General features: G+C 49.0%; 2 protein-coding genes across 2 annotated transcripts in view; one reads left to right on the top strand and one right to left on the bottom strand.

Annotated features, from left to right (window-relative positions):
- The window catches only part of brf1a (BRF1 general transcription factor IIIB subunit a), an 88,218-nt gene that overhangs the window by 59,218 nt on the left and 3,283 nt on the right, over positions 1–25,717 (bottom strand). Inside the window, exons 3-7 of the mRNA XM_076027642.1 lie at positions 25,171–25,248; positions 20,314–20,487; positions 15,925–15,956; positions 10,560–10,632; positions 2,045–2,194 (exon numbers count right to left, since the gene is read on the bottom strand). Of these exons, the coding sequence (XP_075883757.1) occupies positions 2,045–2,194; positions 10,560–10,632; positions 15,925–15,956; positions 20,314–20,487; positions 25,171–25,248 (507 nt within the window). The remainder of the gene's footprint in view (positions 1–2,044; positions 2,195–10,559; positions 10,633–15,924; positions 15,957–20,313; positions 20,488–25,170; positions 25,249–25,717) is intronic.
- On the top strand, positions 5,165–9,820 carry LOC142889069 (BTB/POZ domain-containing protein 6-B-like). Its single transcript, XM_076027643.1, has 4 exons — positions 5,165–6,257; positions 6,740–6,830; positions 6,976–7,094; positions 7,708–9,820. The coding sequence occupies exons 1-4, from the start codon at positions 5,770–5,772 to the stop codon at positions 8,738–8,740; spliced, it is 1,731 nt and encodes a 576-aa protein (XP_075883758.1). The 5' UTR covers positions 5,165–5,769; the 3' UTR covers positions 8,741–9,820.

Here is a 25,717-nt window from a genome sequence, read left to right as displayed (position 1 = left end):
TTGAAACGAAGTAACGACAACACTAATATTATGCAATGAATTGCAGAAGGAGCCTGGGAGGGGAACAGTTATATAACCGTCATTAGGACTGCCTCACTCAAGAGCCTGTTTAAAGATAGATGCTTCTGCTTCTGCATGCACACTTCTAACAGCCTTTAGGAATGAAGTGGCGGCTTTTAGCTCCGCTGAGGGCTTTTTCAAACATTTTACTGCAGTTACCTTGAAAGCGCACCACTTCGAAGTTGCTGATTTCCCCGCAAAAATAAAGTGGCAGCGGCCTTGTGCACGTTTGCCACGAGGCAAAGTCCACGATACGATTCCCCAAAATTCTTGGAGCGTAGTTTCTGGGCCAACTGACAGCCAGATTTCCCCGTCATATTTGGGGAACAAACTTTTCCCTCCTCCATCCAACTATATGCCTCTCAATGATTCATAATGGGCGATCAATTATTCAGGAAATGCAGCAGGAGGGGAACAGAAAGAGATTGAAAACCGTGAAGGTAAACGTGCGGCGAGAAGAAGGAGCCAGCGACTCGATTTCCGGATGGGGGGGGGCGGGGGCACCTCAGCTGGTAACGCAATGTACCCGCGGTGTGTGCACGTTGGCTGAGGCTCCACATGCAGAAAGAAGGGGAAGAGCTCTCGGTACAAAAGCAAAAGAGGATAAAAGGTGAGGTGGGAAAAGAACAGCAACATAAGAGCGGTGCGTTTCAGCAGGTCTTCCTCACCAACAAATGTCTCAAATGGGGCCAAACCGGCAAAGACTGAAACACTTGCAGTGTCCTAGTTGGCAAAGCAAAGAAAGAGATGCTGGAGCAAATTCCATGGCCGCAGCGAGGGGCGAGAACCTGTAGTAGCTGATATGCATATAGGATTCTAGTCCTCTTTAACGCTCGTATGGAGAAATACAAAGTGTGCAGGGAGCTTAACAGGTGAACCACTGCTCCCAAAAAGAAAAACAACACTTGGCCGTCAGGTTGGGGCAAGATAAAGACATTTTAAGAGAAAAATCTATCTGTTTCAGAGATGGATTAAGACTGAAAAGTACTTTTTGGAGCTGCTGACTGGGCATTTATATGTTCAAATGGTGCCTATTATGAAAAAATGAATTTCAGCGCTTAAGTATGTATTTGTGAATTACTGACACGCCAACGAACACAGCAGGAAGGGCTGGCTTTCTCCATGTTACTGTGCTGAAACAAGCCGTTAGAATTTTGCTACACTTTTTATGTCACAAGTACCATAGTAATGCCTCTACACTGTAGGCAAAGCAGCCATCTTCTCCGCTAGCTCGCGTTAGCAGTGAGCACTGAGCCAAGCACAACAGGGCCCTTTTAAATTCTCAAACTCGCTGACTTTTATTTTTCTGATCTATATGAGCTGTCGAAAAACATCGATCAATCACAACAGTTTGGCAGAGTGAGTGATTTCTCGCAGAGCAACACCATGACCACCACTGGTGGATTGTGTGAAGCTCAACAGACTCTACAGCAATACCAAATAAAGCATATGCATCGCTCCATCTTCCCATCCGTTTTAGAATACATCCAGTAGCAGCCAGACCAACTCTCCCACCAGCCAGTACGTGAAACTTTTATTTGGAAACTTTTTATTGGAAGCATTACTAGGAAAAATTCCCCTCTCTCTCCGGGGAAATCCTCGTTCCCCTGAAACAGGATTCCCCTGAAAACTTGTTTCAGAAATTTGTTTACCCATATTTCTGTCAAACGTTTACTTTGCGTGGACAGCTTGGATCGCACATGAAAACACTGCGTTTCTGTGTTGTTTACTTGTCGAATGCGTCGTCTCTAAAGGCCTCGTGGTCTTGCGTATGTCGTTTTCCTGTTTAAGGTCTATTTCTGCTCCTTTGCTGGGGACTTCGGGGGGGGGGGTTCGGTACAATGAGGCCGTACACGTTGCTGTTACTCTACATGCAGGCAGAGTTTTAAACACGTTCTCATCAGAGGACAGAAAGCTGAGCTCTCGCCTGACCGAGAATCTCATTAAATTTTTAAAAGAATCTTCCGCCTTGTCTCACAGTCACCTGCTCCGCAGAGGCCGGACGGCCTGCGTCCCGTGTGCATCCAGTCTCTCTTCATCCTCTGCACCAGTCGCATCGCTGTCATGGACACCTCGTGGTTCTTCTCCCCAAATTCCAGGAGCTGAGCAAACCGAGGGATGTAGAGGCACGGGTCTAAAGTTGAGAAAGAGGAGAAAATGGATTTTCAGTCTGGTTTAGAGTCCGTTTTCAAGCTGAAATTGAAATGAGAATGAATGAAAAGACAGAAATGGGGCAGTAAAAAAGACAGATTAACTTGTTAGAGCAGATCCGATCACAGACATGTTGAAGAACTTTAACACTAACATGCATGGCAACTTTTCCCATGCATTATTGACATATAAATGTTTTGAGATGGGATTTTTTTATTTTATTTTTTTTTTTTTTTTAAATCCATGTGATTGTTTTTAGCAAAGCTCATCTCATCAAATAAAACAAGCGCAAAGTTGCGGATAAAGACAGTGTCTCCATTTGAGCTCCACTCTTACAGTTGTCAGTCCCACTGAGCCCCCCCCACCCCCCCAAGTAAAACCGGTTTAAAACCAGTCCCCCACTGTTGGCAGCTAATTAGCTCCAGTGGAGAACTGGAGGATTAGTGTGGAGCTCAAGAGGTCCTCCAAGCTGCCTGCCTCTCACTCAGCAGCTCCGTCCAGATTTTTCGCAGCTGGCAAAAGGACCCGTGAGAGCCGCATTCCAGCCGAAAAGCCAAGTCTCGAATCTTTTTCGCGAAAAATGTCCAGCGACTTGAGCTAAGGTCTTTCGGTTGTGCTGAAGGAACGAGATAAATGTGTTGTGATGGAAAAAGGCCAGAATTTGAGGACAAAATTAGAGCGGATGTGACCGAGACATAATGTATGAGATGATTTTCAACTTAATCGTGATCAAATCGTCAATTCAATGCCGCATTTATTTTACTGCCAAATGTGTCAAAATAAGTAAATTTGTTTAGTTACTGTAAAAATCATTAATTAAACTGTGATTGTTCAGGACTTGTTTTTCATTTCAGTTACCAAAAAGGAAAAAAAAAACATTTTGATTTAACTAAAATCCGAAGTTGCCAAAAAAAAAACAAAAAAAAACTAACTTTACCACAGAATGATACTTTAAACTATTAACACAGCTGCGATTCATTCTACTTTGGCCGGTTTGGTCCTCCATATGGCGCAGTGAAGCATGTCATTGACTTTATTGAGAAGACTTTGGTTTCAACTAAAGAGAGGCATAAAAAAACACACATCTGAACCACCTGCTTTTAACATGAAACAGCCTGACAGGTGGACAGTTTGCTTTGATTTTTTTTTTCCTCTTTCTTTTTTTTGGTTAATTCTAAAAGTGCTCAGAAGTCAAACTTGGTGCTGAAATTAGCAGGCGTCCAGTTTCCCTTTGTGGCAGGAGAAACAATGAGTTGAGCTCCTGCCCTGGCGGAGGCGACAGCCGATCCAGCGTGTGTGAAGTGGAAGGCTGCGTTTAAAGAGCGGTCCAGTGGAAAGCTGGTCGAGCCAGCTGGTAACAAGATCCAGGCGGAGCCCTTCCTCTCCCCCTCCCCCTCGCCCTCCCCGCTCCACACCGAGTAATGATACGTCGGCGCAGCTCGCCGTCACCGCTTCATTTTGCTGCCATCCATATGAACAGCCAGGAGGAAAAAAGGAGCTTTAAAAAGCCTTTTCTTAAAAAAAAAAAAAAAAAAGTAAACGATTCCGTGTCGAGCGTAATCAATCTGTGATGCTCATAGAGCCCAGGAGTCATTCTGTGATGGAGTGCAATAGTTTTCTTTGCCCCTCCACCTTGTTCCCACTCTCCTCTCAACCTGCCTGCTTCCACACGTTTGCACCAAATTACTGCGACCACCCCTGGAGACTGGGAGGGGGGCGGGGGGGTGAACTTGCGCCTTTCAATCAGGACGCAGGGGAGAGGGGACGCATGAATAACATTAAGGTTATATCATCAATTTGTGTGTGTGTGTGTGAGGAAGGGGGGGCAGCAGGGGAGTTGGCGAAGGGGGACCGAGCACCAAAAATAAATAAATTGGCGCAGCACTGTGAAGCTTTTCTGGTCTATTTGAACAGGGAAAGTGTCAGCACAAGCGAGAAACCACAGTGTCAGCGAAGCCTCCCAAAATCTGACTGAACACCAGCGATGCTTTCCATCAGCGAAGGAGATCAAACCTCACAGAGGCAGGCGGAGGATAAAAATAAATTATTTCCCCATGTGTTTGGCTCATCCATACAAATGGCAACTGGTGAATCAAAGAAAGGGTGTAAATGTTGTTGTTGTTGTTGTTGTTCTTAACGTATTTACATGCTCTTCCCATATTTCCCACCGAGTACTATACAGCACATGTACGGCTAATACTACAAATCCCAGAATGCTCGGCTGGTATTTTGGCGCGTCAATCAGGGCAAGGACGTTCATTGAAGGATATTATTATGACTTAATTGGGTTACTGTTGTTATTTATCTAAAAAAAATGATTATCGGCCTGTGGAAAAAAAGGTTAAATGAGATGGCTGCAAGTAAAAAAAAAAGAACCACAAGATTTTTATTTACATTTGATATATTTTGATGAGCTTTTAAATTTGAAATTCGATTTTGCATGTGTGAAATATTGCGTTGCTTATTGTGTAGTATTAAAACTTGCTCGTTCCATATGTTGGCCCGAGACTTCGTCCAACTATTATGTGTCCTCATTGTGAATTTGAGATTAACATCCCTGATTTAAACTGATCCAACTAGTCGCCAGCCTCACTACGCAGTTGGTGGTTGCCATGTTTGAGAGCTTTTTAGCAACGTGATGGTGGGGAGAGTGTGGGGTGGGGGGGTAGTCCGCCTCTTCACTCCGCTTCGCTGGAGGGTCAAATAGCCCACACCCGGCCTTCTTTTTTTGATATCATTATTTTCATTTTATTTTTATCCCCACCACCACCACCGACGACTCTGACGAGCAGGAGGGGGCCGAGGCGGAGCGCCGCTCGGCTCCGGTGCTTGACGCACTCTGGAGTTTGCCGGAGGGCGGCGCTTCGGCCCCTCGCCTGACGTCACGACGGCAGGCGAATGTGATTGGTCCTCGGGAGAGGACCTGGGCCGTCCGAAAGGGATCACGACGACGCAAAAGAGAGAGTCGAGCGGACAAGAAAACCGAGCGGAGCCTCGCAGAGTCCCGTCATAGAAGCGCTCGCTTCGGATGCTGACAGACCGCGGCGGAGGAGCAGCAGGAGGAGGAAGACCGGAGCTGGAGAGAGAGAGAGAGAGAGAGAGAGAGAGAGAGAGAGAGAGCGAGAGCGAGAGAGAGAGAAGAAGAACTCGGGTGGAGGATTAACGCTCTGGCGCTGTGGAATAAAACAGGAAGGCAGCAGCAGCAGCGGAGACTATCCGGATTATCTCGCTGGAAAAGGGAAAACAGGAGCAGGCTGCTCAGCCCGGGGAGGATGAGGTGACCGCCGAGGGGAGAGTGTTTTGCGGTCAAAGTTGTTGGCAGCGACCGGAGGCGGAGGAGGAGAAGGAGGACTCTATTCGGGATCCAGTCGCGCAAACTTCGCCAAGGAGCGACTCTCGGCGACGGTCGGAACAGCCGTTCGGTTCATTTCGGACGACCAGACCGCTGCTGGTGCTGCTGGTAGCGGTGTTTGGGTGGGTGGGAAGTGGTGGAGGACGACCACGACCACCACCACCACCGCGGCGGCGACGACGACGACGACTCCTCGCTTAGCGCCGATGCCAACGGCAGACTGCAGGTTGCTCCACCATGGCCGGATCATGAGGTGCCTGACGTATCTGCTGCTGCTCCCGGAAACGCTGAAAAAGTCCAGGAAGGTGACCGCCAAGCTGCCGGCCGGGCTGCCGGTGTGTTATGAGATCCTCGCCCTGTCGCTGACGAGCAAGAAGCGGCAGCAGAGGCAGAAGATGGCCGCGGAGTTGTACCCGGCCGCCGACAGCGACAACTGCAACCTGGCCAACGTCGGCACCACGGTGGCGGACGCCGACAAGGCCAAGGAGGCGCAGGTGAGCCGGACTGGAGGCGGCGGCGGTGGAGGATGCGGAGGAGGAGGAGGAGAAGAGGGAGGAAGAGGAGGAGGAGGAGGTGGTGGTAGTGGAGGAGGAGGCAGTAGCGCGGCGACCAGCCCGACCACCCAGCACAACATCAACAACAACAACATAGATCCGCCCAGCTGGCAGTGCAGCCACCCCACGCTGAGAGAGAGGTAAACACACTGCCCCGTGTGTGTGCGTGTGCGCGAGAGAGGTAAACACTGCCGAGTGTGTGTGTGTGTGTGTGTGTGTGTGTGTGTGTGTGTGTGTGTGTGTGTGTGTGTGTGTGTGTGTGAGGGAGAGATAGAGAGTTATTTGACGATAATAAATGATGGTGATGATGATGATGACGATGGACATATGAGCGTCACCCCCACGCACCTCCTGTGTTTGGGAGCTCCTGCATCGTAAATCTAAGAACACTTTTATGCCTTTTTTTTTGTGTTAAATTTCGGCCCTTACAAACTAAAGTTGTGTTCTTGAGAGAGGTTGAACGCTTTAATGAATAATAATTACTGCATTACAAACGTTAATGTCAATCAGGAGGTTCTTGTTAGAAGTTCATGGACGCAGGTGAAGGTTTGTTGTTTGTTTTGTTTGCTTTTAACACTGATTGTGTAACATCCTGTGCCTCTTTTTCTCTCCTCCTTTAAAGAAACGCCTTGATGTTTAACAATGAGATGATGGCCGACGTCCACTTCATCGTCGGCCCCACCGGAGACTCCCAGCGGGTCCCGGCACACAAGGTAACCAACGCCGCAGTCACTGGTGTGTGTGTGTGTCGTAAAACTTAAACGCATGAACTCTTTACTTATATATTTGTTTGAATGCTCTAAGCAACGCATCTCTCTCTCTCTCTCTCACACACACTCTCTCTCTCCCTCCCTGCAGTACGTGCTGGCCGTGGGAAGCTCCGTCTTCTGTGCCATGTTTTACAGCGATCTGGCGGAGGAGGAGTCCGAGATCCACATCCCAGATGTGGAACCTGCTGCTTTTCTCATTCTGCTGAAGTAAGCCAACTTCGCTCGCAGTCCCTCACGCATGGGCGACCAGAAAGAGGAGGGAGGGTGGGGGCGGGGTCACGCTGAAGTGCTGGCAAACTCTCTAATTGCCGGCTTGGACGAGACAAGAGACATCTCTGTCTATTTTCTTGTAGGGGAACAAAGGCAGTTGTAGTTCTAAGTAATAGGCCTTCGCTGCTGTTTTAAAGTGGCACTGGTTTGGCTCGCTAAGGCCACGTTTAAGGGTTGTTGTTTTTTTACAGGAGCATGTGGGCTCCGCATTACATGACAATCATCATTTTTCACATCTTTATTTTACCGTCTGTACAGTAACTCTTCCCCCTGCTGTGAGACAGATAACAGTCTGGACTTTTTCAGTACAATCGACTGCCTTTTGCAGTTTGTACATCTTGTTCTTGTTTTGTTTGTTTTTTTTGTCCTAGTTTGATTCACTTAGATTACTGTTGTGATGCTGTATAGTTTGTTTGTATTGCTGCAACGGCAGAGTTTGGTGACAGAAATTCACCTTTAGGGGTCAAGTACATCTATCCTTCCCTTTTCCTTGCAAAATAAGAGAATTTTCCAGTTAGATAAAAAGTTTCTCTCTCTCTCTCTCTCCCAGGTACATGTACAGCGATGAGATCGACCTGGAGGCGGACACGGTGCTGGCCACCCTGTACGCCGCCAAGAAGTACATCGTGCCGGCGCTGGCCCGAGCCTGCGTCACCTTCCTGGAGACGAGCCTGGAAGCCAAGAATGCCTGCGTGCTGCTGTCGCAGAGCCGCCTGTTCGAGGAGCCCGAGCTGACGCAGCGCTGCTGGGAGGTGATCGACGCCCAGGCCGAGCTCTCGCTGGCCTCCGAGGGCTTCTGCGAGATCGACCGCTGCACGCTGGAGGTCATCCTGCGGCGCGAGACGCTCAACGCCAAGGAGGCGCTGGTCTTCGACGCCGTCATGCGCTGGGCCGCCGCCGAGTGCGCGCGGCGGGGGGTGGCCGTCACCGCCCGCAACCGGCGCGAGGCGCTGGGCAAGGCGCTCTACCTGGTGCGCGTGCCCGCCATGAGCCTGGAGGAGTTTGCCAACGGCGCGGCGCAGTGCGACGCCCTGACGCTGGAGGAGCGCCACAGCGTCTTCCTGTGGTACACGGCGGCCGCCAAGCCGCGGCTGGACTTCCCGCTGGCGGCCCGCGAGGGCCTGGCGCCGCAGCGCTGCCACCGCTTCCAGTCGTCGGCCTACCGCAGCAACCAGTGGCGCTACCGCGGCCGCTGCGACAGCATCCAGTTCGCCGTGGACCGGCGGGTGTTCGTGGCCGGCCTGGGCCTGTACGGCTCCAGCGGCGGCAAGGCCGAGTACGGCGTCAAGATCGAGCTCAAGCGGCAGGGGGTGACGCTGGCGCAGAACCTGACCCGCTTCGTGTCGGACGGCTCCAGCGGCACGTTCGCCGTGTGGTTCGAGCACCCCGTGCAGGTGGAGCAGGACACCTTCTACACGGCCAGCGCCGTGCTGGACGGCAACGAGCTGAGCTACTTCGGCCAGGAGGGCATGACGGAGGTGCAGTGCGGGAAGGTCACCTTCCAGTTCCAGTGCTCCTCCGACAGCACCAACGGCACCGGGGTGCAGGGGGGGCAGATCCCCGAGCTTGTCTTCTATGCATAAGCTGCTGCAGCTGCTGCTGGTGGAACTGAAGATGAGGTCCACTTTGCCCCTCCCCCCGTCCCCCACCTGCCTCGCCTCCCAGCCTTCAAAGTAATGTAGCATTAAAGACTCTGGACCAGGGGTCACCAACCTAGCTGAGCTCCTTCATGGGGACACAGGGAGTCGAGCAACCGGCGGGCAGTTTGCTCCAACACTCTCCTGGAAATCACTCTGGGTTTGAGTTGAGTATGTGTGGTTATTAATGACGCTCATCGATGTGAAGACACCAATCACGTTCATGAGTCCTCAATAATTATCAGCGATGACTTTGCACGGGTTGGATAAGATTGAATTTGAGACGCAGCTCAACGAGTTGTGCTACTTTTTTTAAGAACTCATGAGGTCCTGCGGGGGGGGGGGCGACCTGCTGGTCGTGACCCCCGCTGTTGGTGACCCCTGCTCTGGACTGACGTCACACTAAATGGCCTGGATCATTCTTTGAGAGAGACTATTTTAAGAAGAAGAAGAAGAAGAAGAAGAAACACCAAGGAGCTGTTGTTTTATCTAATTTAATTTAAAGTTATTTTTTTATTTAAATAATGGGTTCATGTTATTTTTTTGGGTTGTTTTTTTTTCTATTTTTTGCTTTGATGCCTGCGTTCAAAGGCCGCTCGCTGCAGCGAAAAAATGCAACAACAATATTAACGCAGCGATTTGTGGTTACGTAACCAAGCTGAGCTCCGCAAAACCGGAACGAGCGGGGGGGGGGCTGCTCCAAATTGTGCGTTTTTTTTTTTTCCTTCTTTGCGAGTCGAAACACAATGTTGCTACTGTAGTGTGGAGCGGGCGGCGTTACGCAAGGTTACAACGCTTGATGTAGTTTCACAAGAAAAAAACCCTAAAGATCCTCATCAAGGAAAAATCAAGAGTTGTTTTGCACTCGAGCGCTCGCGGCCTCTGAAACGTGGAGTGTTTTTGTAAAAATGAGTTGGGGGGGGGGGGTTGCTGTGACAGCTTGATGCTGTCGGACGTGACCAGATGTGTTCTGTATGAATGCTTATACACCTGACGATACGACATAAAGGTTCTAATGTGATTGAAGCCACAGATGTCATGTCATTATGGTGCCTGCGTGTGTGATCTGACGGGCTGCAGCGCCCTCTGGCTATGACTGTGTGAACTGCACCTGCGCACCAAACAGAGGTTGTTCAGTGCAATGCACGGCTCAAAGTGTCAAAGTGTGATGGTTGTTTTATTGGAGTGCTGCAAATAACAAGATTGAGAGCCATGTAGAAGGAAAATCAAACACCTACTACAGCTGTTTGCACTAATAGGGCTGATAATACACTGAAGCTGCTCACTGCGCCTCAGTCACGATCACAGGGTTCGAGGTCCGCAAATTATTCTCATGCGAAATTATTTGGTGAGAATTATATGTATTATATGTCTTAAGTGTCAGAATAAAATCCTGATATTTAGGAAATTAAAACCATCCCTTCAATAGCTGCGTTTCCATCACCCCTAGATCTGCACAAAACCTAAATATGTCACTATGTAACTTGGAAAAAAGCTCTCAAATATGGCAAAGAGGTTTTGATGCTCTCATGGAGGTGGTTTTTCACACGTATCCATACAGAGGAATATTGCAAATGTTTAGAAATATCACTTTAATTTGCAAATGATGACAATAACTTTTTAGTTAAGTTTACCAGTGAAATAAAATCACATCATGGCAGACAAACCTGAGGAATCCTGACACGGCAATAGACATATATACACACAGACAGAGTGATGACAAAGTGGTGTGGGAGCAACACAGCCAGTGTGTGTGTGTGTGTACCTATAGCTGGTGCGTTGATGCACAGTTCTTTGGCCAGGACCAGAAAGGTTCGCCCCAGTATGTAGACGTTGACCTGTGGAGAAAGAAGGTGGAGACTTCATTAAAGACGACTCGACACGGACAAAAGGAAAAACTCTGCTGCTGACAGTTATGATGACTTCCATGTTGCTAATATGGGGTAGAATGAGAACGATGGGTGTGTGTGTGTGTGTGTGTGACTAACAGACTGTTGGGCTGTTGCGTCACCGTCAGGTCGGACGTTCTGGTTACATAACCGACTGAAGGTGAGAGAACATCTCACATGAATACGTGTGATTAAAAGCTGAGCTCTGGGCTATTTAAAAGGGGATTTTCCTCCCACGGTGCCGCCTGTGGGGACCCGAGGGACGGCTCCATTAATTTCCATCAAAGCACGGGTCACCTCCCCTCCGTCCCGACCCTCCCAATCGCCGGCGCAGGAGTCACTCTGGCCCACAGACTTTATTTCAGGCAGGAGGACGTTTTTAGTTCTGCGTCTTTTGAGTTTGACCTGATTTATCTGCTGCGCCGGCCGCAGTCTTCCTCGATAATCACAGCCTCTCTCCAAGAACAATATAAAAATAACCTCCGCCCAGGGACAAAGTGTTATTAAGGCTCAGAGCTGAGGAGTTGTGTCTTCGGCGGGAGCGAGTGAGGACAGGCCACCTCAAAATACAGAGAAGCCAACAAAACAAGCAGCCTGGCCTGGAAATATCCGTGTTTTCAACATATCGTCCAATTAAGACTCATATGTTGTTTGAATGATGCATAATTTTATAGTTAGCAGAAGAGTTGACGTCTGAAAAGGCATTTTTCACGAGCAAAGAACTCAATCTGAATCCTATTTCTCTGATTTATGAATAATGGAACTCATGGTCTAGATTTGCTATTATTCTGTCTCTGTTGAGGCAGCAGTGCACCCCAGCAAAAACCTCAGAAAACACTTAAGACGTTAAATTCATTCGGCTCGAGCCTGGAAAAAAAGAACCTTGATGGAACAACATTAGAGACAGAAGAGCTCAGCGTGCTTTAATCCTAATCTGTTATTAAAATGGCCAAATTAGCCAGGATGCTGCTAAAAACATCCGGTACAACCACTTTTAATTATTGTTAATAAAGAATTTATTCTCAACAAAACACATTTGCAGTGTCCTTGGCATGGTCCAGGGCGTTTTCCTAGTTGTCTTTTTTGGTTGTGAGGAACAGGCAGACGTCGATGTGAAGCGACTGGCTCAATAGTTGCAGTAGAGTGTTGGCTTTCAGGTCTTTCACTGAATATAATGTAGTTTGAAAGTGCAAACACATTCTGCTGAGCAAACGCGAGAATCTCTGCTGCTGCTGCTGCTGCTACTGCTGCTGAGCTCTGCAACAGATTCAGGGCCGTTCAATGTTGGAAAACGATGGGCTTTTTCTGTCGGGTCGCAGTAACTTTCAAAAGCCATGTTGGCTATTTGCTTATTGGAGCCGAGGGAAAATCAAAATACAAGCTAAAAAAAAAAGAGTTAATTAAAATTCGGTAAATCCTCAACAGGATTAATCTGCTGATTTTATACTTCAAATTCTCTGCGCAGGACCTGATAAGGCCAAATGAACCTGGCGGTAAATGAGGGACCGAGGAGGGTGGGGTGTGTGTGTGTGTGTGTGTGTGTTAGAGGGCTGACCGGGGGTCGGCTGAGCGACGGATGAGGGTGTCATCGGGGGTTATCGCACTGGCACCGCCCATCACAGATGTTTCATTGTGTTTCACCCCGCAGCACCTCCAGAAGGCTCGGCTGTAGATTGCGGCAACAAACCCAACCCCCCCCCCCCGTCAACCACCCCACCCCCATCCACCCACCCCACTCCTCCTTCCACCGTCTAAAGAGAGGATGTGAAGAGGAATGACGAAGACCTAAGCGGCCGCATGGTCGTCAGCGGCAGCGAAGAAGCGACCGGCACCGCAGCCTCGGGTTCAGTCTGGGTGGGATCTGAAGGGAAAGCCGCGGGTCGGCTTCGGGTCGGGAGCTTGGGTCGCGCCTTTACACCCCGGTGCCCACCCTGGTGGGGGGTTGAGGGGGGTCAGACGGACGGACTCTCGCTCTCAAGGGTTCGGCAGCAAATGCTGCTGCTGCTGCTGCTATTCTGGGACTTCATGGATTCCAGCAAGAGGCGGACGTGTTGGCAACAAGGTGGGGTGGGTAAAGATAGCCAGTGGGGTGGAGGGGAGGGGGAGGGGGGGGGGTCCGTTGGCCGTCCGAGTGTATTGGCGTCGCCTTGAGAAGAACAACATGGACGATGGCGACCGGCCAAGGCAAAGCAACCGTATTGATTCAGGAGGGAGCTGCGCTGCTGCCAGCGACCGTCCTCACTCTGCCGTGGTGAAGGACGTGGAGACACCACCAGTGCACAGTAGTGATGCCACATTGGGGTTTCTAATGGACTGGCGACCCATTGGGACTCAAGTCTTCGTCGCCGGAGGGCAGATTTGATCGCAACCCCCGGATCACAGATTCTTTCAGTCGGGCTTTTTCACCCTCTGCAGCTGATTCAGAACTTAACTAAACTGGGGAAAGAAGAACCCCAGAACAACTGAGAGTGGGCACCTCAGGCACCTCGGGCAAGAATCAACTTCAAGTCTCCAAGTGCAGTGCAAAAGAAGGTTTCAACAAGACAACGTCCCTTGCAACACATAGTACAAGAGTACAAGAACTCCAAGAATTTAGTTTTCTTACTTTTTCTAACAATAAACAACAAGATCATTTGTTTGTGTGTCTCTGATGCAGCCAAACCTTTTGAAACGCACAAATAATTCTTTTGGCAAATATTTAATGACAATAATTGGGATGGGTAAAGGTGTAAGCGGGTCTAACAAACTTTTTTCCAACTACTGTATATTAATAATAATGTCATTAGGGCAGTAGATGTGTAACGAGGGAGACAAGACATCTCCTTCACAGGCGCAAGTGAAACTTCCCAGGTCAAAGGTCAACTTCAACCATCCCTGATCAAAAACACGCCGCCGTTATCCGATACGGGGTGGGCTTTGAACTGGAGACACATCCGCAGAGGCTCCGCAGAGGACGTTTCAATTAAGGGCTGCTTGATGGGGACCTGCTGAACGGAAACAGCTGCTCTCTGGTCTGCGGGCAGCAGGAACGTCGTGGCTACGCCGTTTATTTCTGCTCAAATCCTCCCCAGACCTAAAAAAAAAAAAGGACCTGAATGTGCTCACAGCTCTTTTCAACAGGTCGCCAAAAAGTCACAATCGGGAGGATAAACAACGGCCTAAAACGTTTCAAAGAAAGTGTGTGTACTCAGTGTCTCTTTGAAGAACACTTTGATACGTAACAATTGAGCACCAGGAGTTTCCGACACACTGAAGCCACACTGGAGGGGCATTCGTATGCAAATACACCTCAGCATGTGGGGGGGGGCACGTGTCCTCGGTCAAACGACTTCTCTGACCTCTGTGTAGTACCGCAGGGTGCAAATTAATGCTTGAATGAACAAAATCCCAGCGCAACAAAGAAGCCGAGGCGAGGCAACATCTGCTCCGACTCCGCACAGCCGGACGCTGGAGAGCCAAACCTCCTTTCCAGTCCCTCAAAACTGACATTCCAACAATTTACTGCTCACCCTGTTGTCAGCAGTCTTGGGTGACACTTTTTTTTTTTTTTTTTTTTAATCCACCATTCTGAAGTTACCCAGTGGGGAAAAGGACTCTGGCCGTGTGGTGTCCACCAAGTGTCCCGATACGGTATTCCAAAATTTGGAGGAATGGCTTGGCCAGCGTACGGAATTCCAACCCTCCCAGCATCTTTTCAATGCGACGCTAGAATCCGATCCCCTGTATGGCAGTGAATGATGGAGCAAACTTGGCAGAAATCTCAAGACGGCTGCTGCGCGATAACGTTGCGTGTAATGCTGACCATCAGCAAGAGCGCGCGAGTGACAGGCATGACCCTGTGTGAGGTGAATACCAAGGGTGGGCAAGAAGATTGCAGCCAGAGACATTAGAAACTGCCGGCCGAGCCTCAGCCAACACTGGGGTGAGACATCTTTGAGTTGTGAGTAAACTACACCTCTAAATATCTTAGTTCCATCATTCAATGAGCAATCTATCAATGGCAGCATGAGATCAACAAAACAACCTTTACTACCGATATTAACAACAACAGTAAGGAGCCGCCCACAGATACAACCTAGAAAAACTGCTCTTGGCCTGAGGAGACCCCTTGACAGATGGAGCTGTGGACCACATAGTGGGATCCTTTGCGTCGCCTCACTCCACCCCAAAGCCACCTGTTGCCCAACGTCCAGCACGTGCGGCGGAGAAAAGCATTCAACGCACGCAAAACAAAGAGGAGCGACGAGGGAGGAGCCGTCGGTGTTTCGCGGTGGGTATTGATCCATCAGCAGGTTTGATCAACGCTTCACTGAGTCTGGCTCGCTCATCTCAACAATGTGCTTTTAAAAAAATAAAATAAAAAGGACCTGGCGGTGGATCAATCTGCAGAAGGAAAAAAATCCCAATCCCCACCCTGCAGCCACAGCCTTGAATGCTCCACGTTATTGACCACCCCCCCCCCCCCCCCCCACCCTGGCAAACCCCTCTGCACAGCCACCTCGGAAGGGGTGTGGACAGTGGGGGAGGGTGCAGAGGGTTTTGGGATGGGGGGGGGGGGGGCCTCCTCCCGGACAGCTGGGTGCATGAAAAAAAAAAAAAAAAAAAGGGAAGGCCCTGACTGACCAGCTGTGGTAAAGAAATGTCCTGCAGCCCGGCTGGTCCGGCAACGCCACACCCCACTGACTCACTGACTGACTGGGAATCACTGAGCTGCCATTCACTGTGCAGACACATGGAGTGCTTTCCAAATATAATCACACACACACACGAGACACGGGTTTAAATTACACGGGTGAAAGTCGGCAGCCGAGACGGAGCAGCGACGAGCAGCGGTGAGGCAGAGGTGCATTATGGGAGTCTTAGCGGTCACGGCGAGGCCCTCGACGTGCATTTAAACAGGAGCTAAAAAACCAGGCAGTGACGGAAGCCGGCGGCTGGGAAAGTGCACGTTTTAAAAATAAGCTAAAAATAAGCGAGCGCAAGCAGCTGATTGGCTCATCAACAAATTAGAGACACAGACAGATTTTCGGTGGGGGTTTTTTTTTGTACTTTGAGGTTCGAATCTTTCTGGTAAAAAACAAGAAGCCGCGTGGTAAGCAATGGCCGCAGCTTCTCAACAGTTCCGTCAGTGTGTCTTCCATTAAAAAGACACGTTAATGGTCGTGTGTGAGCAGCGCACAACGGGAATCACGATGAAGATGGAGAATGGAGAATGGAGAATGAAGAATGAACGACACTCACCTGCAGGATGTCGCTGAGATCAAGCAGCATGTCTGCCAGCGGCTGGTCAGGGACATAAACCAACCAGTTGGAGAGTAAAACACAAAATGGCAACCTATGAATGATCATTTTTCTAACTGCTCAGAGGCAAAGAGTCAAACTGTATTGTAGATTGTGACATTACATATCAGTGTATTTTAAAAACTGTTAAAAAGTTCTGCTTTTAGACTGTATTATTTTCTTCAAGCTTATCGTCGTATTATCGTCCAATTGACTTTGGGTTTATTTTCTTCTTTTGTTTTTTTTTTTTTAAATGGTCACTTCCTCCAAATGTTTTCTGCGGACTTTGTCCGAGATGGAATTAGGGGATTAAGGTGCGAGAAATGAACAAATTTGGGGCGGGGGGGAGAGGCAAAACGAAACAGCTCTTTGGCTGTTTTCTTTCCAGCCAGAGAGCGCCCCCTACCGCAAGAAAACCTCATTACCTCTAAAGACGCTACACCAGCGCTGCCGACGGCTGATAATGACATGGAAGAAACGAGGAGCGTTCGGCTCTCGCGGCTGCGACGGCGAATCCAATGCGACTCGCCAAAGCCTCCGGACGTCGTCCGTTCCTCCCAGCAGACCTGAGGCAGGACCTGAGCAGGACCACCCAGCCCCCACCCACGGTAACCGTGGCGACGGCAGGGCCCATCTCTAGGTTGACCCTGACGGATTAGCTCCTCTGAAAAAAGGCCTCACAATGGAATCGGCGGCGGCGGCGCCGCAGATGAAATGAAAAAGATAATCCAGAGGACGCACGCCGTCTGGAGATTACAGGCAAGTCCGTTAATCGGGGGGGGAATAAAAAACGCCGGGAGGCCTTTTTTTTTTTTTTTCCTCCCCAACACATCTGGGACCTGGCGTCCCATTTGTTCATTTATGAACACTCGCCAGGCTTCAGCCTCCACAGGTGAGCAGAAATATTGAAGGGCTGGACTACACCACAACCTGTCACTGTGCAGATTCAGTGCAGTTGGAGATTGGGGAGGATGGGGCGGGGCCGGGGGGCGGGGGGGGGGGGGGGGCAGCTGCTTGTCTATTGGCCAGAATCCAGCAGCCACACTTGTTCCCTAGAATTAAAAGGTGTGGTTCAGAATTCTGGACACAGGACTTCATGTTTCATCAGTGGAGACCAACAATAAACTAAGAACTAATAATTAATAACTAACTACGGTAATTAACTTTCCACCGGCAGTTTATTTCCCATGTTTAATTTGGATTGCAGTCACACCTACAGTGAACCAAGGTGGTCTCGTACCGAGACCCCCGACTTTTGCTGTGCCAGGGTTTGTTTGCTTCGCATCAACATTGCAAAGACATCCAGAATTTCATCAGGATCATTTCGACAATTTCTTTCTAATGGGACTTGATGTCACTCTGCTCACTGCACTGAAAAGGACCTGAAGTGCTTGCAGAACTCGAGTTTTGTGGAATTTCTGTAAGCTGAAAGGCTCGCGAGTTGTTTCCCTGGTCAACAGAGGGAGATGTGAACATTAACAGGGCGCCGATAAGGAGAACTGACCTGCACTGGACGAGTCAACTCGACTGGCTCGCCATGAGTCTGCACAGGAGCAGTGTTTTTTTTGGTGTTGCCAACAGTAAAGACAGGGAATCAGTTACGAAAAAACATAATCCATTTCATCCAAAGGGATGAAAAAAAAAGTTGAATAATATTGCAGTCTATTTGTGAAAAGTGTAAAATTACTGTTTGTGCTTTCTGGGCCTCGGAGGAAAATCCATTAAAGGCGTCTTAACAATAACAATGTGAAGATGATTATAGTTCAGAATGAAAAACGCAGCGTCTCATTCATTTTCCATCTCTAACAAACCACAACTGTGAGACTCGCTGCAACTTAAAGGCTTAAGGCACTCCTGCTCTCTGGAGTTTCATGTCGTGTTTCTGGGGTAACGGCGTCTCTGGAAGGTCTGGAACAGTCAGAGGACCTTCAGTGAGGAAATGAGCCGAACAAGGTGAAGATCGGAGAGGCGACAGCCGCCTGTAGCCTCACTGCTGCTCTGGGAAGGCGGTTGGTGGCAAAGTGTCGAGGAGGAAGATCGATCACCCCGGGGGAAGCAGAAGCATCCGACTGTATCGCAGCGCATGACGCGCCGTGATTAACCATCACTGATGGCGTTTCGGCTAAGTGACAGCTGCCGGGGAGTTGATTGATGAGCTCGCAAGATTTTCCATTTTGACTTGATGGATTTCCACGCACTTGGGAATCACTTTGGAGGAACTTGGGGGGAAAAAAACGTCCAAGGGGGCAAAGACGATTTTGGTTCCTGAACACAAAGCGGACGTGGATTCCTCAGTCCCCCCCCCACACACCCCCCCCACCCTTTAAACTTCCTCCCACTTCCTGGCTCGTTTTCAGCAGTGCTATAGGAGGGTGAAGGGACCCCATAATGCCATTTGTCACAGCGTCGGCCCTCCTCAGATTCAAAGCAGCGATTGGACAGAAGTTCCTCCCTTCGCCGCTCTCCCTCTCTCTGTCCCCGATTCTCTCCTGCAATGACGACGGCGACGAGACTCGCTCGCCTGCAGGAGGGAGGAGAGGAGCGAGCTGGGATATTTTTACCGCCTGCCTGCCTCACACACTCACACTCACACACACACACACACACACACACACACACACAAACACAAAGGCTAAATAATGCAGCGCTACACCCTCCCCGCCCTCTTTCAAAAGGTGAGCCCGTCCTTCGCCCACGTTACGTAACGCACTCGTCCTCGGAGGCGAAGTGAGTCAGTGCGCGGTGGGAGGGGCTGAAAAAAACACAAAACAAAACAAAAAAAAAAAGGAGAGCCGGGTAAAAAAAAAAAAAAAAAAAAAAAAAACAAAGAACAAAGAGCCGCCAGACTAATGAGAAAGGCTGGAGTGTAACGTGCCATTATCCCCAGGACGGCAGGACACGCTGGGCTTCAATAAGCTGCCATTAGCAGATTATGAGAAAAAAAACATTAAGAAAAACAGAGCGCAGGTCACATGACCTCCACCGGGGCCCTGCATGAGGTCAAGATGCACATCGGGGGAGATGAGAGTGCACGCTCGGTCTCAGCTGAAGCTAGTGACAGTTTTTGGGCTGTTAATAAACGTGAAAGGGTTCCAGTGACACCCGGGTGCTTCTCCTGTCAGTGGGGCTGCATCGCAGGCAGGATATCCCCCCTCCCCCCCTTTTCTTTCTACATTATTCTTTAGAAATATTTGCTAGTAGCTGCTTTGAAAATTCTAAAAAAAAAAATGCTTCCAAGTCGCCCTTGGATCTCATTCTGATCAACTTCAAAGTAAAACAGCACATTTCACTGTGTTGCTGTTGGTTTCTTTCGTGCGTCCGGACGTTCCCATCTTTGGGCAGAGATTGACAGGTGGGGGTCACGTGATAGGCAGGTTTCATGCAGTGCGCAGCGACGCCTGTTCAAGCAGGTTCCCTCATCATCATCATCATCATCCTCCTCCTTGGAGCGATATTAAAGGGCCGAGCGGGTGCAGTGCGCACCGTCGACCTTCAGCGCGTCGCCCAGGCGGCCGTTGGCGCGACCTTGGGAAAATAATGGCTTGATATTACTTTCTGTTTACAGTCCGGATGCAGACGACGGCCGCAATCACATTGCTGCTGATGCTGCACAGAAAGTATCTACTTTTAAGCGTAAGGTGTGTTTATGGTTGTTTTTCTTGGTTAAAGCTCCAGTGTGTAAAATGTGGCTTAATTTACGATTTTTATATTCATAGGCTTCACATACTGCCCATAAATACAGTAATAAACGTGTATAATCACACTACCATAAAAGTCATTTGGTTTTCCAATCCCTAGCATGGTTCTCATATTGTACGTAAGAGCAATAAGGGTCTCGCTCCTAGCTAGCTGCCATCTCGCACCACCATTTTTCTAATAAAGCCCACCTGACAGTGAACTAAATATCAAACATGCTAAAAAAAAAATAAAAAGTTACACACTGGACTTTTTAAGGCCGGCTGTGCACGATTTAGACCATTAGCTTTTCCCATCTCGTCCTTTTTTTTCAAATGAGCTGTGATGAAAACACTACTGTAGCCAAGTGGTGCACAATATGGCCACTTCCTTAGGACTTTATTTATTTATTTTCTTTTAAGTGGCTTTACTCAACTAAGAACATTTAACACAACGTTTAAAATTCATTATTCAGACCCACGCCAGTGGATCCCTTTGAAATTGTTCCACACGAGGAGACTTTGGACTCTTTGATATTTGCACGTTGCATGATCTGGTTCGACTCGGTTACACGCTCGCGACTGTCGTTGTGATCAAAGAAGCAATAGGTTTTCTATTTTAATGAAAAAAAACAAAAAACCTGTGTTTGGTATCACGGCGCTGCTGGAAGGATACGAGGCGTCCCCTCGGTGCGGCACACCATGTAGATGCAGGCGGCCATCACGTGCGGGGCCTTGCGGCCGCGGGTCAGCTGCTTGGTCAGCGCCATCTTGTAGAAGTTGAAGGCCGTGTCCAGGCAGCGCTGGCTCATCTGCAGCTGGTGGCCCAGGGAGTTGATGCTCTGCCTGGCTGCAAGGAGGGACCACAGGGGGAAAAAAAAAAAGAGGATCGGTTTAAAGCAGGGAGCGTCGACACAAACGCACAGCGTGGCCAAAGTTTCAAACTTGGGCAAAGTTGCAGGTCAACATTTTGAAAAGTCTTCCTCCAGAAAGAGCAGTGAACCTTTTAATATGGACCCAAATGAGTTTTGCTTCAACGCTGGATATGGAAAGCAAAGCTTAATACGGTACAATAAAGAACTAAATACAGTATTTCACACATGCAAAATTGACTTTCAAATTAAAATAAAATCTACAAAATAAAATTGCATGGCTCTTTTTTTATTTGCAAATATCTTGGTTTTTCCCTTTGTTACCCTACAAATATTTAATTGTTATTTTTTTTAGTTAAAATAATTTTCCATCTGTTTTGCACGATGCGTTGTTGCGATTATGCAAAGGACTCCACTGTGGGATTAATGAAGGCGTTCTGTTCTATCCGTTAGAGTTGGGAGCTGTTTTGCAACGTCTCACACGTCTGAACAAGACGCAGCATCTCGTCAGCGGGAGGACGCACGGCGTCGGAAGACGTGTCGGGACAAACGGGGCTGGGCTCCATCACACACGTGCACGTGCACCCGCCCCACCAGGCCTTCACACGCGTCCTAATGACTGCAGGTGTGGGCGTGTCAATGACATTTCAGGGATAATTGCTCGGTGAAAAAGTCACACGGTGCCGCTCCTCGCAGCGCTCAACGGGCGCAGCGAGAGAGACTTCAGTCCAGACATCAGGGATGCACAGTTGTCTTCTTGCACTCGGGAATAATCCAGATACTTCCGGCCCGTTCCGCAATTGTATTTCCGAGATAGCGGCCGGCGGCAGAGATGTCTGCCTTCTTCGCAGCGCTTCAAAGCCAGATAAGGTTTCGGTTCTGGCACAAAAACGGGCGGCTTTCTGGAAAATGTGGCCGCTTCCCTCGAGATAACGTTCACACACTGTCTGGAAGTGGCTTCCTTTTTTTCACGGCTGCTACGTAGAACTATGCTGAAGTAGTGGCAGAAAGTTTCCCGGACACTCATTTTTTTACCCAATTCATGATCATTACATATTCGGCAGGGATTTACCAAGCGTTTCAAAAGCTTTGGCCGCACCAGAGGCAAACAAACTACTGGGGAATTGTTTTGTTGTTTACAGTTCAAAGTAAAATCTTTCTGAATGTGTTGCAAGGAACGGAATCTTTGACTCTGTCTGAAGCATGCAGTGCTCGGCTGGATGGAACAGTGCACAGGCAACACACTTAATAGTACATTTTATTTTGATAGCGGTATTCAGAAAAACTCTTCACAAGTAGTAAAAAAAAACAGCGGTCGAGTGGTAAAATAAACCTTTGTACTTACAATATGAAACTATTCAAATGATAGTGGCCGCACTGAAATAAACTGCACTGGGAGACTTGAAGCCGACTCTGAGCCCAAAGCAGTACACATCACAAATGCATGAGGTGTCTGCAGGTGTTTCCCCACCACTGCAGATGATAAACGTCTTCTCATATCGTCCTAGACAACGAGGTGAGTTCAGAATATATGCAGTAGATTAAAGCAGACTGTCAACCCTGCTGTGATTTAGCGTAGCTATGTATTGATCGGCCGCCTGCTTGCTATTCCACTGCGGCGTGCCCACTCCAAACGACGCCATCAGTCCGAGACAGTGGACTTCATTCTAGGACTGTAGAAGCTGCAGATGTCGAGTCCATCTTTATTCATGGCGCCGTCAATGCTGAAACTCTGCCAGGATTTGACATCGTTAGAGCCTTAAAAAAAAAAAAAAAAGCCGTTATCGCAAAAGTCAGATGAGCCATCCCTTTAAAAAGGTCAGGGTCCGGGGGAATGCGTGATGTCATCGACGCGCTCGAACTGTGCGAGGAGTTCACGGCCAACCTTAGGGATGAGCTCAGCGTGTGTGAGTTTCGCCGCACAACAACAAGTGCGTGTGTGTGTGTGTGTGTGTGTGTGTGTGTGTGTGTGTGTGGAAAAAACAGGAGAGGGCTGTGAGCTCATCGCGTTCGCTTCAGCCGCTAAAATTCATCAGCAGAGCGACACAGAAATCGTCTGGACCCCAGTCTGCTGTCCTCTGGCGGTCCACACAGCTGCTGCGGTGACCACAAGCAGCTTCGAGACAAGGAATATTAAATGATGTGGCAAACGCACGTGCACGTGCACGCGCACGCGCACGCGCACGCGCACGCGCACGGGTGTTGTAGTCAGGAAAGAAAAGAAAGGAAACAGCAAGAGAAAAAAAGCAGTAGACAGCGGAGCTCCAACTGGGAGCGAGTGAAGGACCAGGAGCAGATGTGCAGACGATCCTTGGTGGCTTTATTATAACTCAAAAAAAGAAAAGAAAACTTGAAGCAAAAACAATGTTGTGTCTCACGCCCGACTGTTATTGTGCGGCTGCGTCCTCCAGCTGTTCATCCAGACTTGTGATTCACAAGGCAAAGTTCCTCCCACCACCACCACCACCACACAAGTCTCGCCTGGAGCTGCTTGAAAAGCTCCGTGTGAAACGGGGACTTTCCGAAGAGCTGCCCCCCACCCCGCCCCCCAACTCAACTGTCCCAGCTCTCCCAGAGGACCTTAAACACACCACGTGTGCCTCACCGCCATCGACACATAATCCATAGCACCGCAAAGATTTGCCCTCTCACGCCCGCCCGCGTGGTAAAAGAGAGCCGACTGAGCCTCACCTACGGTGCGACCAGGTGAGTGTGACGGCAGTTTAAGCTCCTTTACCCCCCCTGCTGGCCGGCCTAGATAATTCTGCTAAACTAGGCAGCAGCTGACCATGATATGGAACCTATTAATGTCCAAATAATATTAACTTTGGTGGCAAATCTGGGTGATAAATACCACTCACCTGCCACGCTATTAGCTACACCTTATCACAGCGTTTCTCAACCAGTGGATCGCGACCCAAAAGTGGGCATCGGGTTTCACTCGTACGTCCACCCTGCCAACAAAGCTCTCTGAACGTGAGCGAGCGTCTCGAGTTAACCTCTTGTTTCGAACCGGCGGTTATTTGAGTTACTGTGTGCCTTCCTGCTGTCTCCGGCCAGTCTGCCCGCTCTGACCTTTGACCTCAACAGGCCATATTTTCTTGGCGTAAACCCCCGGAGACGGTTTGCGACGACGGCCCCCGCAGGTCGGCGGTTCTGCGAAACGGCCGACGAGCGGCAGCACCGACCACCCTGACACCGTCAAAGCCACTTCAATCCCAGGATCTCCGCCCGCGTCGGCCGCCATTTTTGAACTTTGACCTTCAGCCGGTCGTCTCGGCCAGGAAGAAATGTGGAAGCTTGACAAAACGTGAAACTCAGCGAGCAAAGACGCAAAACTTCCACGAAATGACGTCAGTTTCATGTGAAAACTAACTGAAACTTTCACATAATTACATGAAACTGAGCCCAAAGCTACTTTTTTTTTCCTAGTATGGCAACAAGCTGCTTCCGTGGTGCCGAGACAGCTCAGCTATCTGCTACACGTTAACGTTCCCAGCCCTAATCCTTGCACGCCACCGCCACCCACACAGCCACACAGCCACACAGCATTACTCAGCGTCTGCTGCTGTCTGACAGCTCGGTGACTCTGCAGCTCTGTTTCAGCTGAGCAGACGCTCGGCGGCAGAAAGCAGCTGCTCGCTGTCGTACCCAGCCCGAGCCCGAGCCCTGGCCCTGGCCCTCTGCCCGCCTCCCGGCCCTCAGCTGTGGGCTTTAAGTCTCCCCCCCCCTCTCTCTCTCTCTCTCTCAGCTAGGAGTGGTTCTAAAGGACGTCTTTAAAGTTCCTTGGGCTTTCTTTTTGTGCACCAAAACAGCAGGTTATGTTTAAAAAAAAAAAAAAAAAACACCGCTGATGTTGAACCAGGGATGGGGTCAGGAATAAAAGATAGAAGAGGATAATTTCTCCAAGCATTAATGTGTTGCAGGATCTCTTATAGCTAAGGCAGAGCCCGGCTCTACACTGACATCCAAAGGAAGATTTAGCACGACGGCCTTTTTAACGTTGACAGATTATAAGGTTTTAATACAATAGTTGGAAAAACTTCTTGACTGGTGGGGCCACAGTGGGTTCCAATATGTGACAGAGGAGCCGGAGCAGCAGCAGATGGATGGAGTGTTTTGGTGAGCCGCCTCGTAGGAGGAAAGAAATATACATTATGGGATGTGTAGAAAACATGTTGCTTTAATGTCAATTGAAAATGAACCAAAGCAAAAAGTTCCAACCAAATCAGTGTCTTTGAAGCCCCACAGCTCTTTATTGAAATGACTCTGAAGACCCTGAAACAATGGATGAACTGCTGCTATTCTATGACTTACTGACTATTAGCGTCATTTCTTCAAGTTCGGCGGGTCGGACGAAAATATTCACAGGCCGCATGTGGCCCCCGGGCCATAGCTTGTTCACGACGCATTGCTGGTGAATTCCAACAGGAGCTTCGCTGAACTCAGATGTTTCAGTAATGATGACGCCCAAAATGAAAAGAAAAAAAAAAAAGCCTTTGACTGCTCTGCTGTCGGGCAGGTCTCAAACAGATTGTCGCTGTTCTAAACTAAACTTTAATGCTCGGGTTGTCCTCACGAGTTGAAAACAATGAAGGGACTGTGTGTGTACTGGCTTTGGCGTTGAAGTGGACATAGAGCGCCCCCTGCTGGTCACTCACCTCGGGCCAGTGTCGCCGCTCTGGACTCTCTCCCGACGCTGGTCAAGTGTCCGTCTCCAAAGGACGGAGCGGCAGCACCTGGTGTGGGCAAAAACACAGACGCAGGTCAGGTTGGTGAACCCCGAGGAAGCGACTCAGAGTGTGAACCTGCTCTCACTTGCTGATCAGCAAAGGTGTTAAACTGAACTCATTCTTTTCAATGGTAGTTTCTCATAGAAATGTGTGTTTAAATATGAAATGACTGAGATAAACTGTTTTCTACATTCATTTTTATATGGCAACACATATTAAGATATAAACCAAGCAAATGTTGTTCTATGCGTTATAATAAATATTGAACTATACATCTAAATAGAAGTTGAGAAGATCTAGAATTGTGTTAATCTAAGAGAAAGGAACTCTAAATTGTTAGTTTGGCATCTGACCGAACCAAAGAAACGCTGCTCCATAAATTGTCAAATCACTCCTCGAACATATTCGAAACATTTTGAGCAAAAGGTTTTGAGCAGGTGGGCTCGTCACGCCTGATGGTGCAGCCTGACAGCAC

Source organism: Nelusetta ayraudi, unplaced genomic scaffold (genome assembly GCF_046127955.1).
Source record: "Nelusetta ayraudi isolate G7.1 ecotype Tasmania unplaced genomic scaffold, CSIRO-AGI_Nayr_v1 ptg000021l, whole genome shotgun sequence".
Taxonomy (NCBI): domain Eukaryota; kingdom Metazoa; phylum Chordata; class Actinopteri; order Tetraodontiformes; family Monacanthidae; genus Nelusetta; species Nelusetta ayraudi.
The sequence above is the reverse complement of the archived record's forward strand: the minus strand, read 5'-3'. Positions and strand labels throughout refer to the sequence as shown.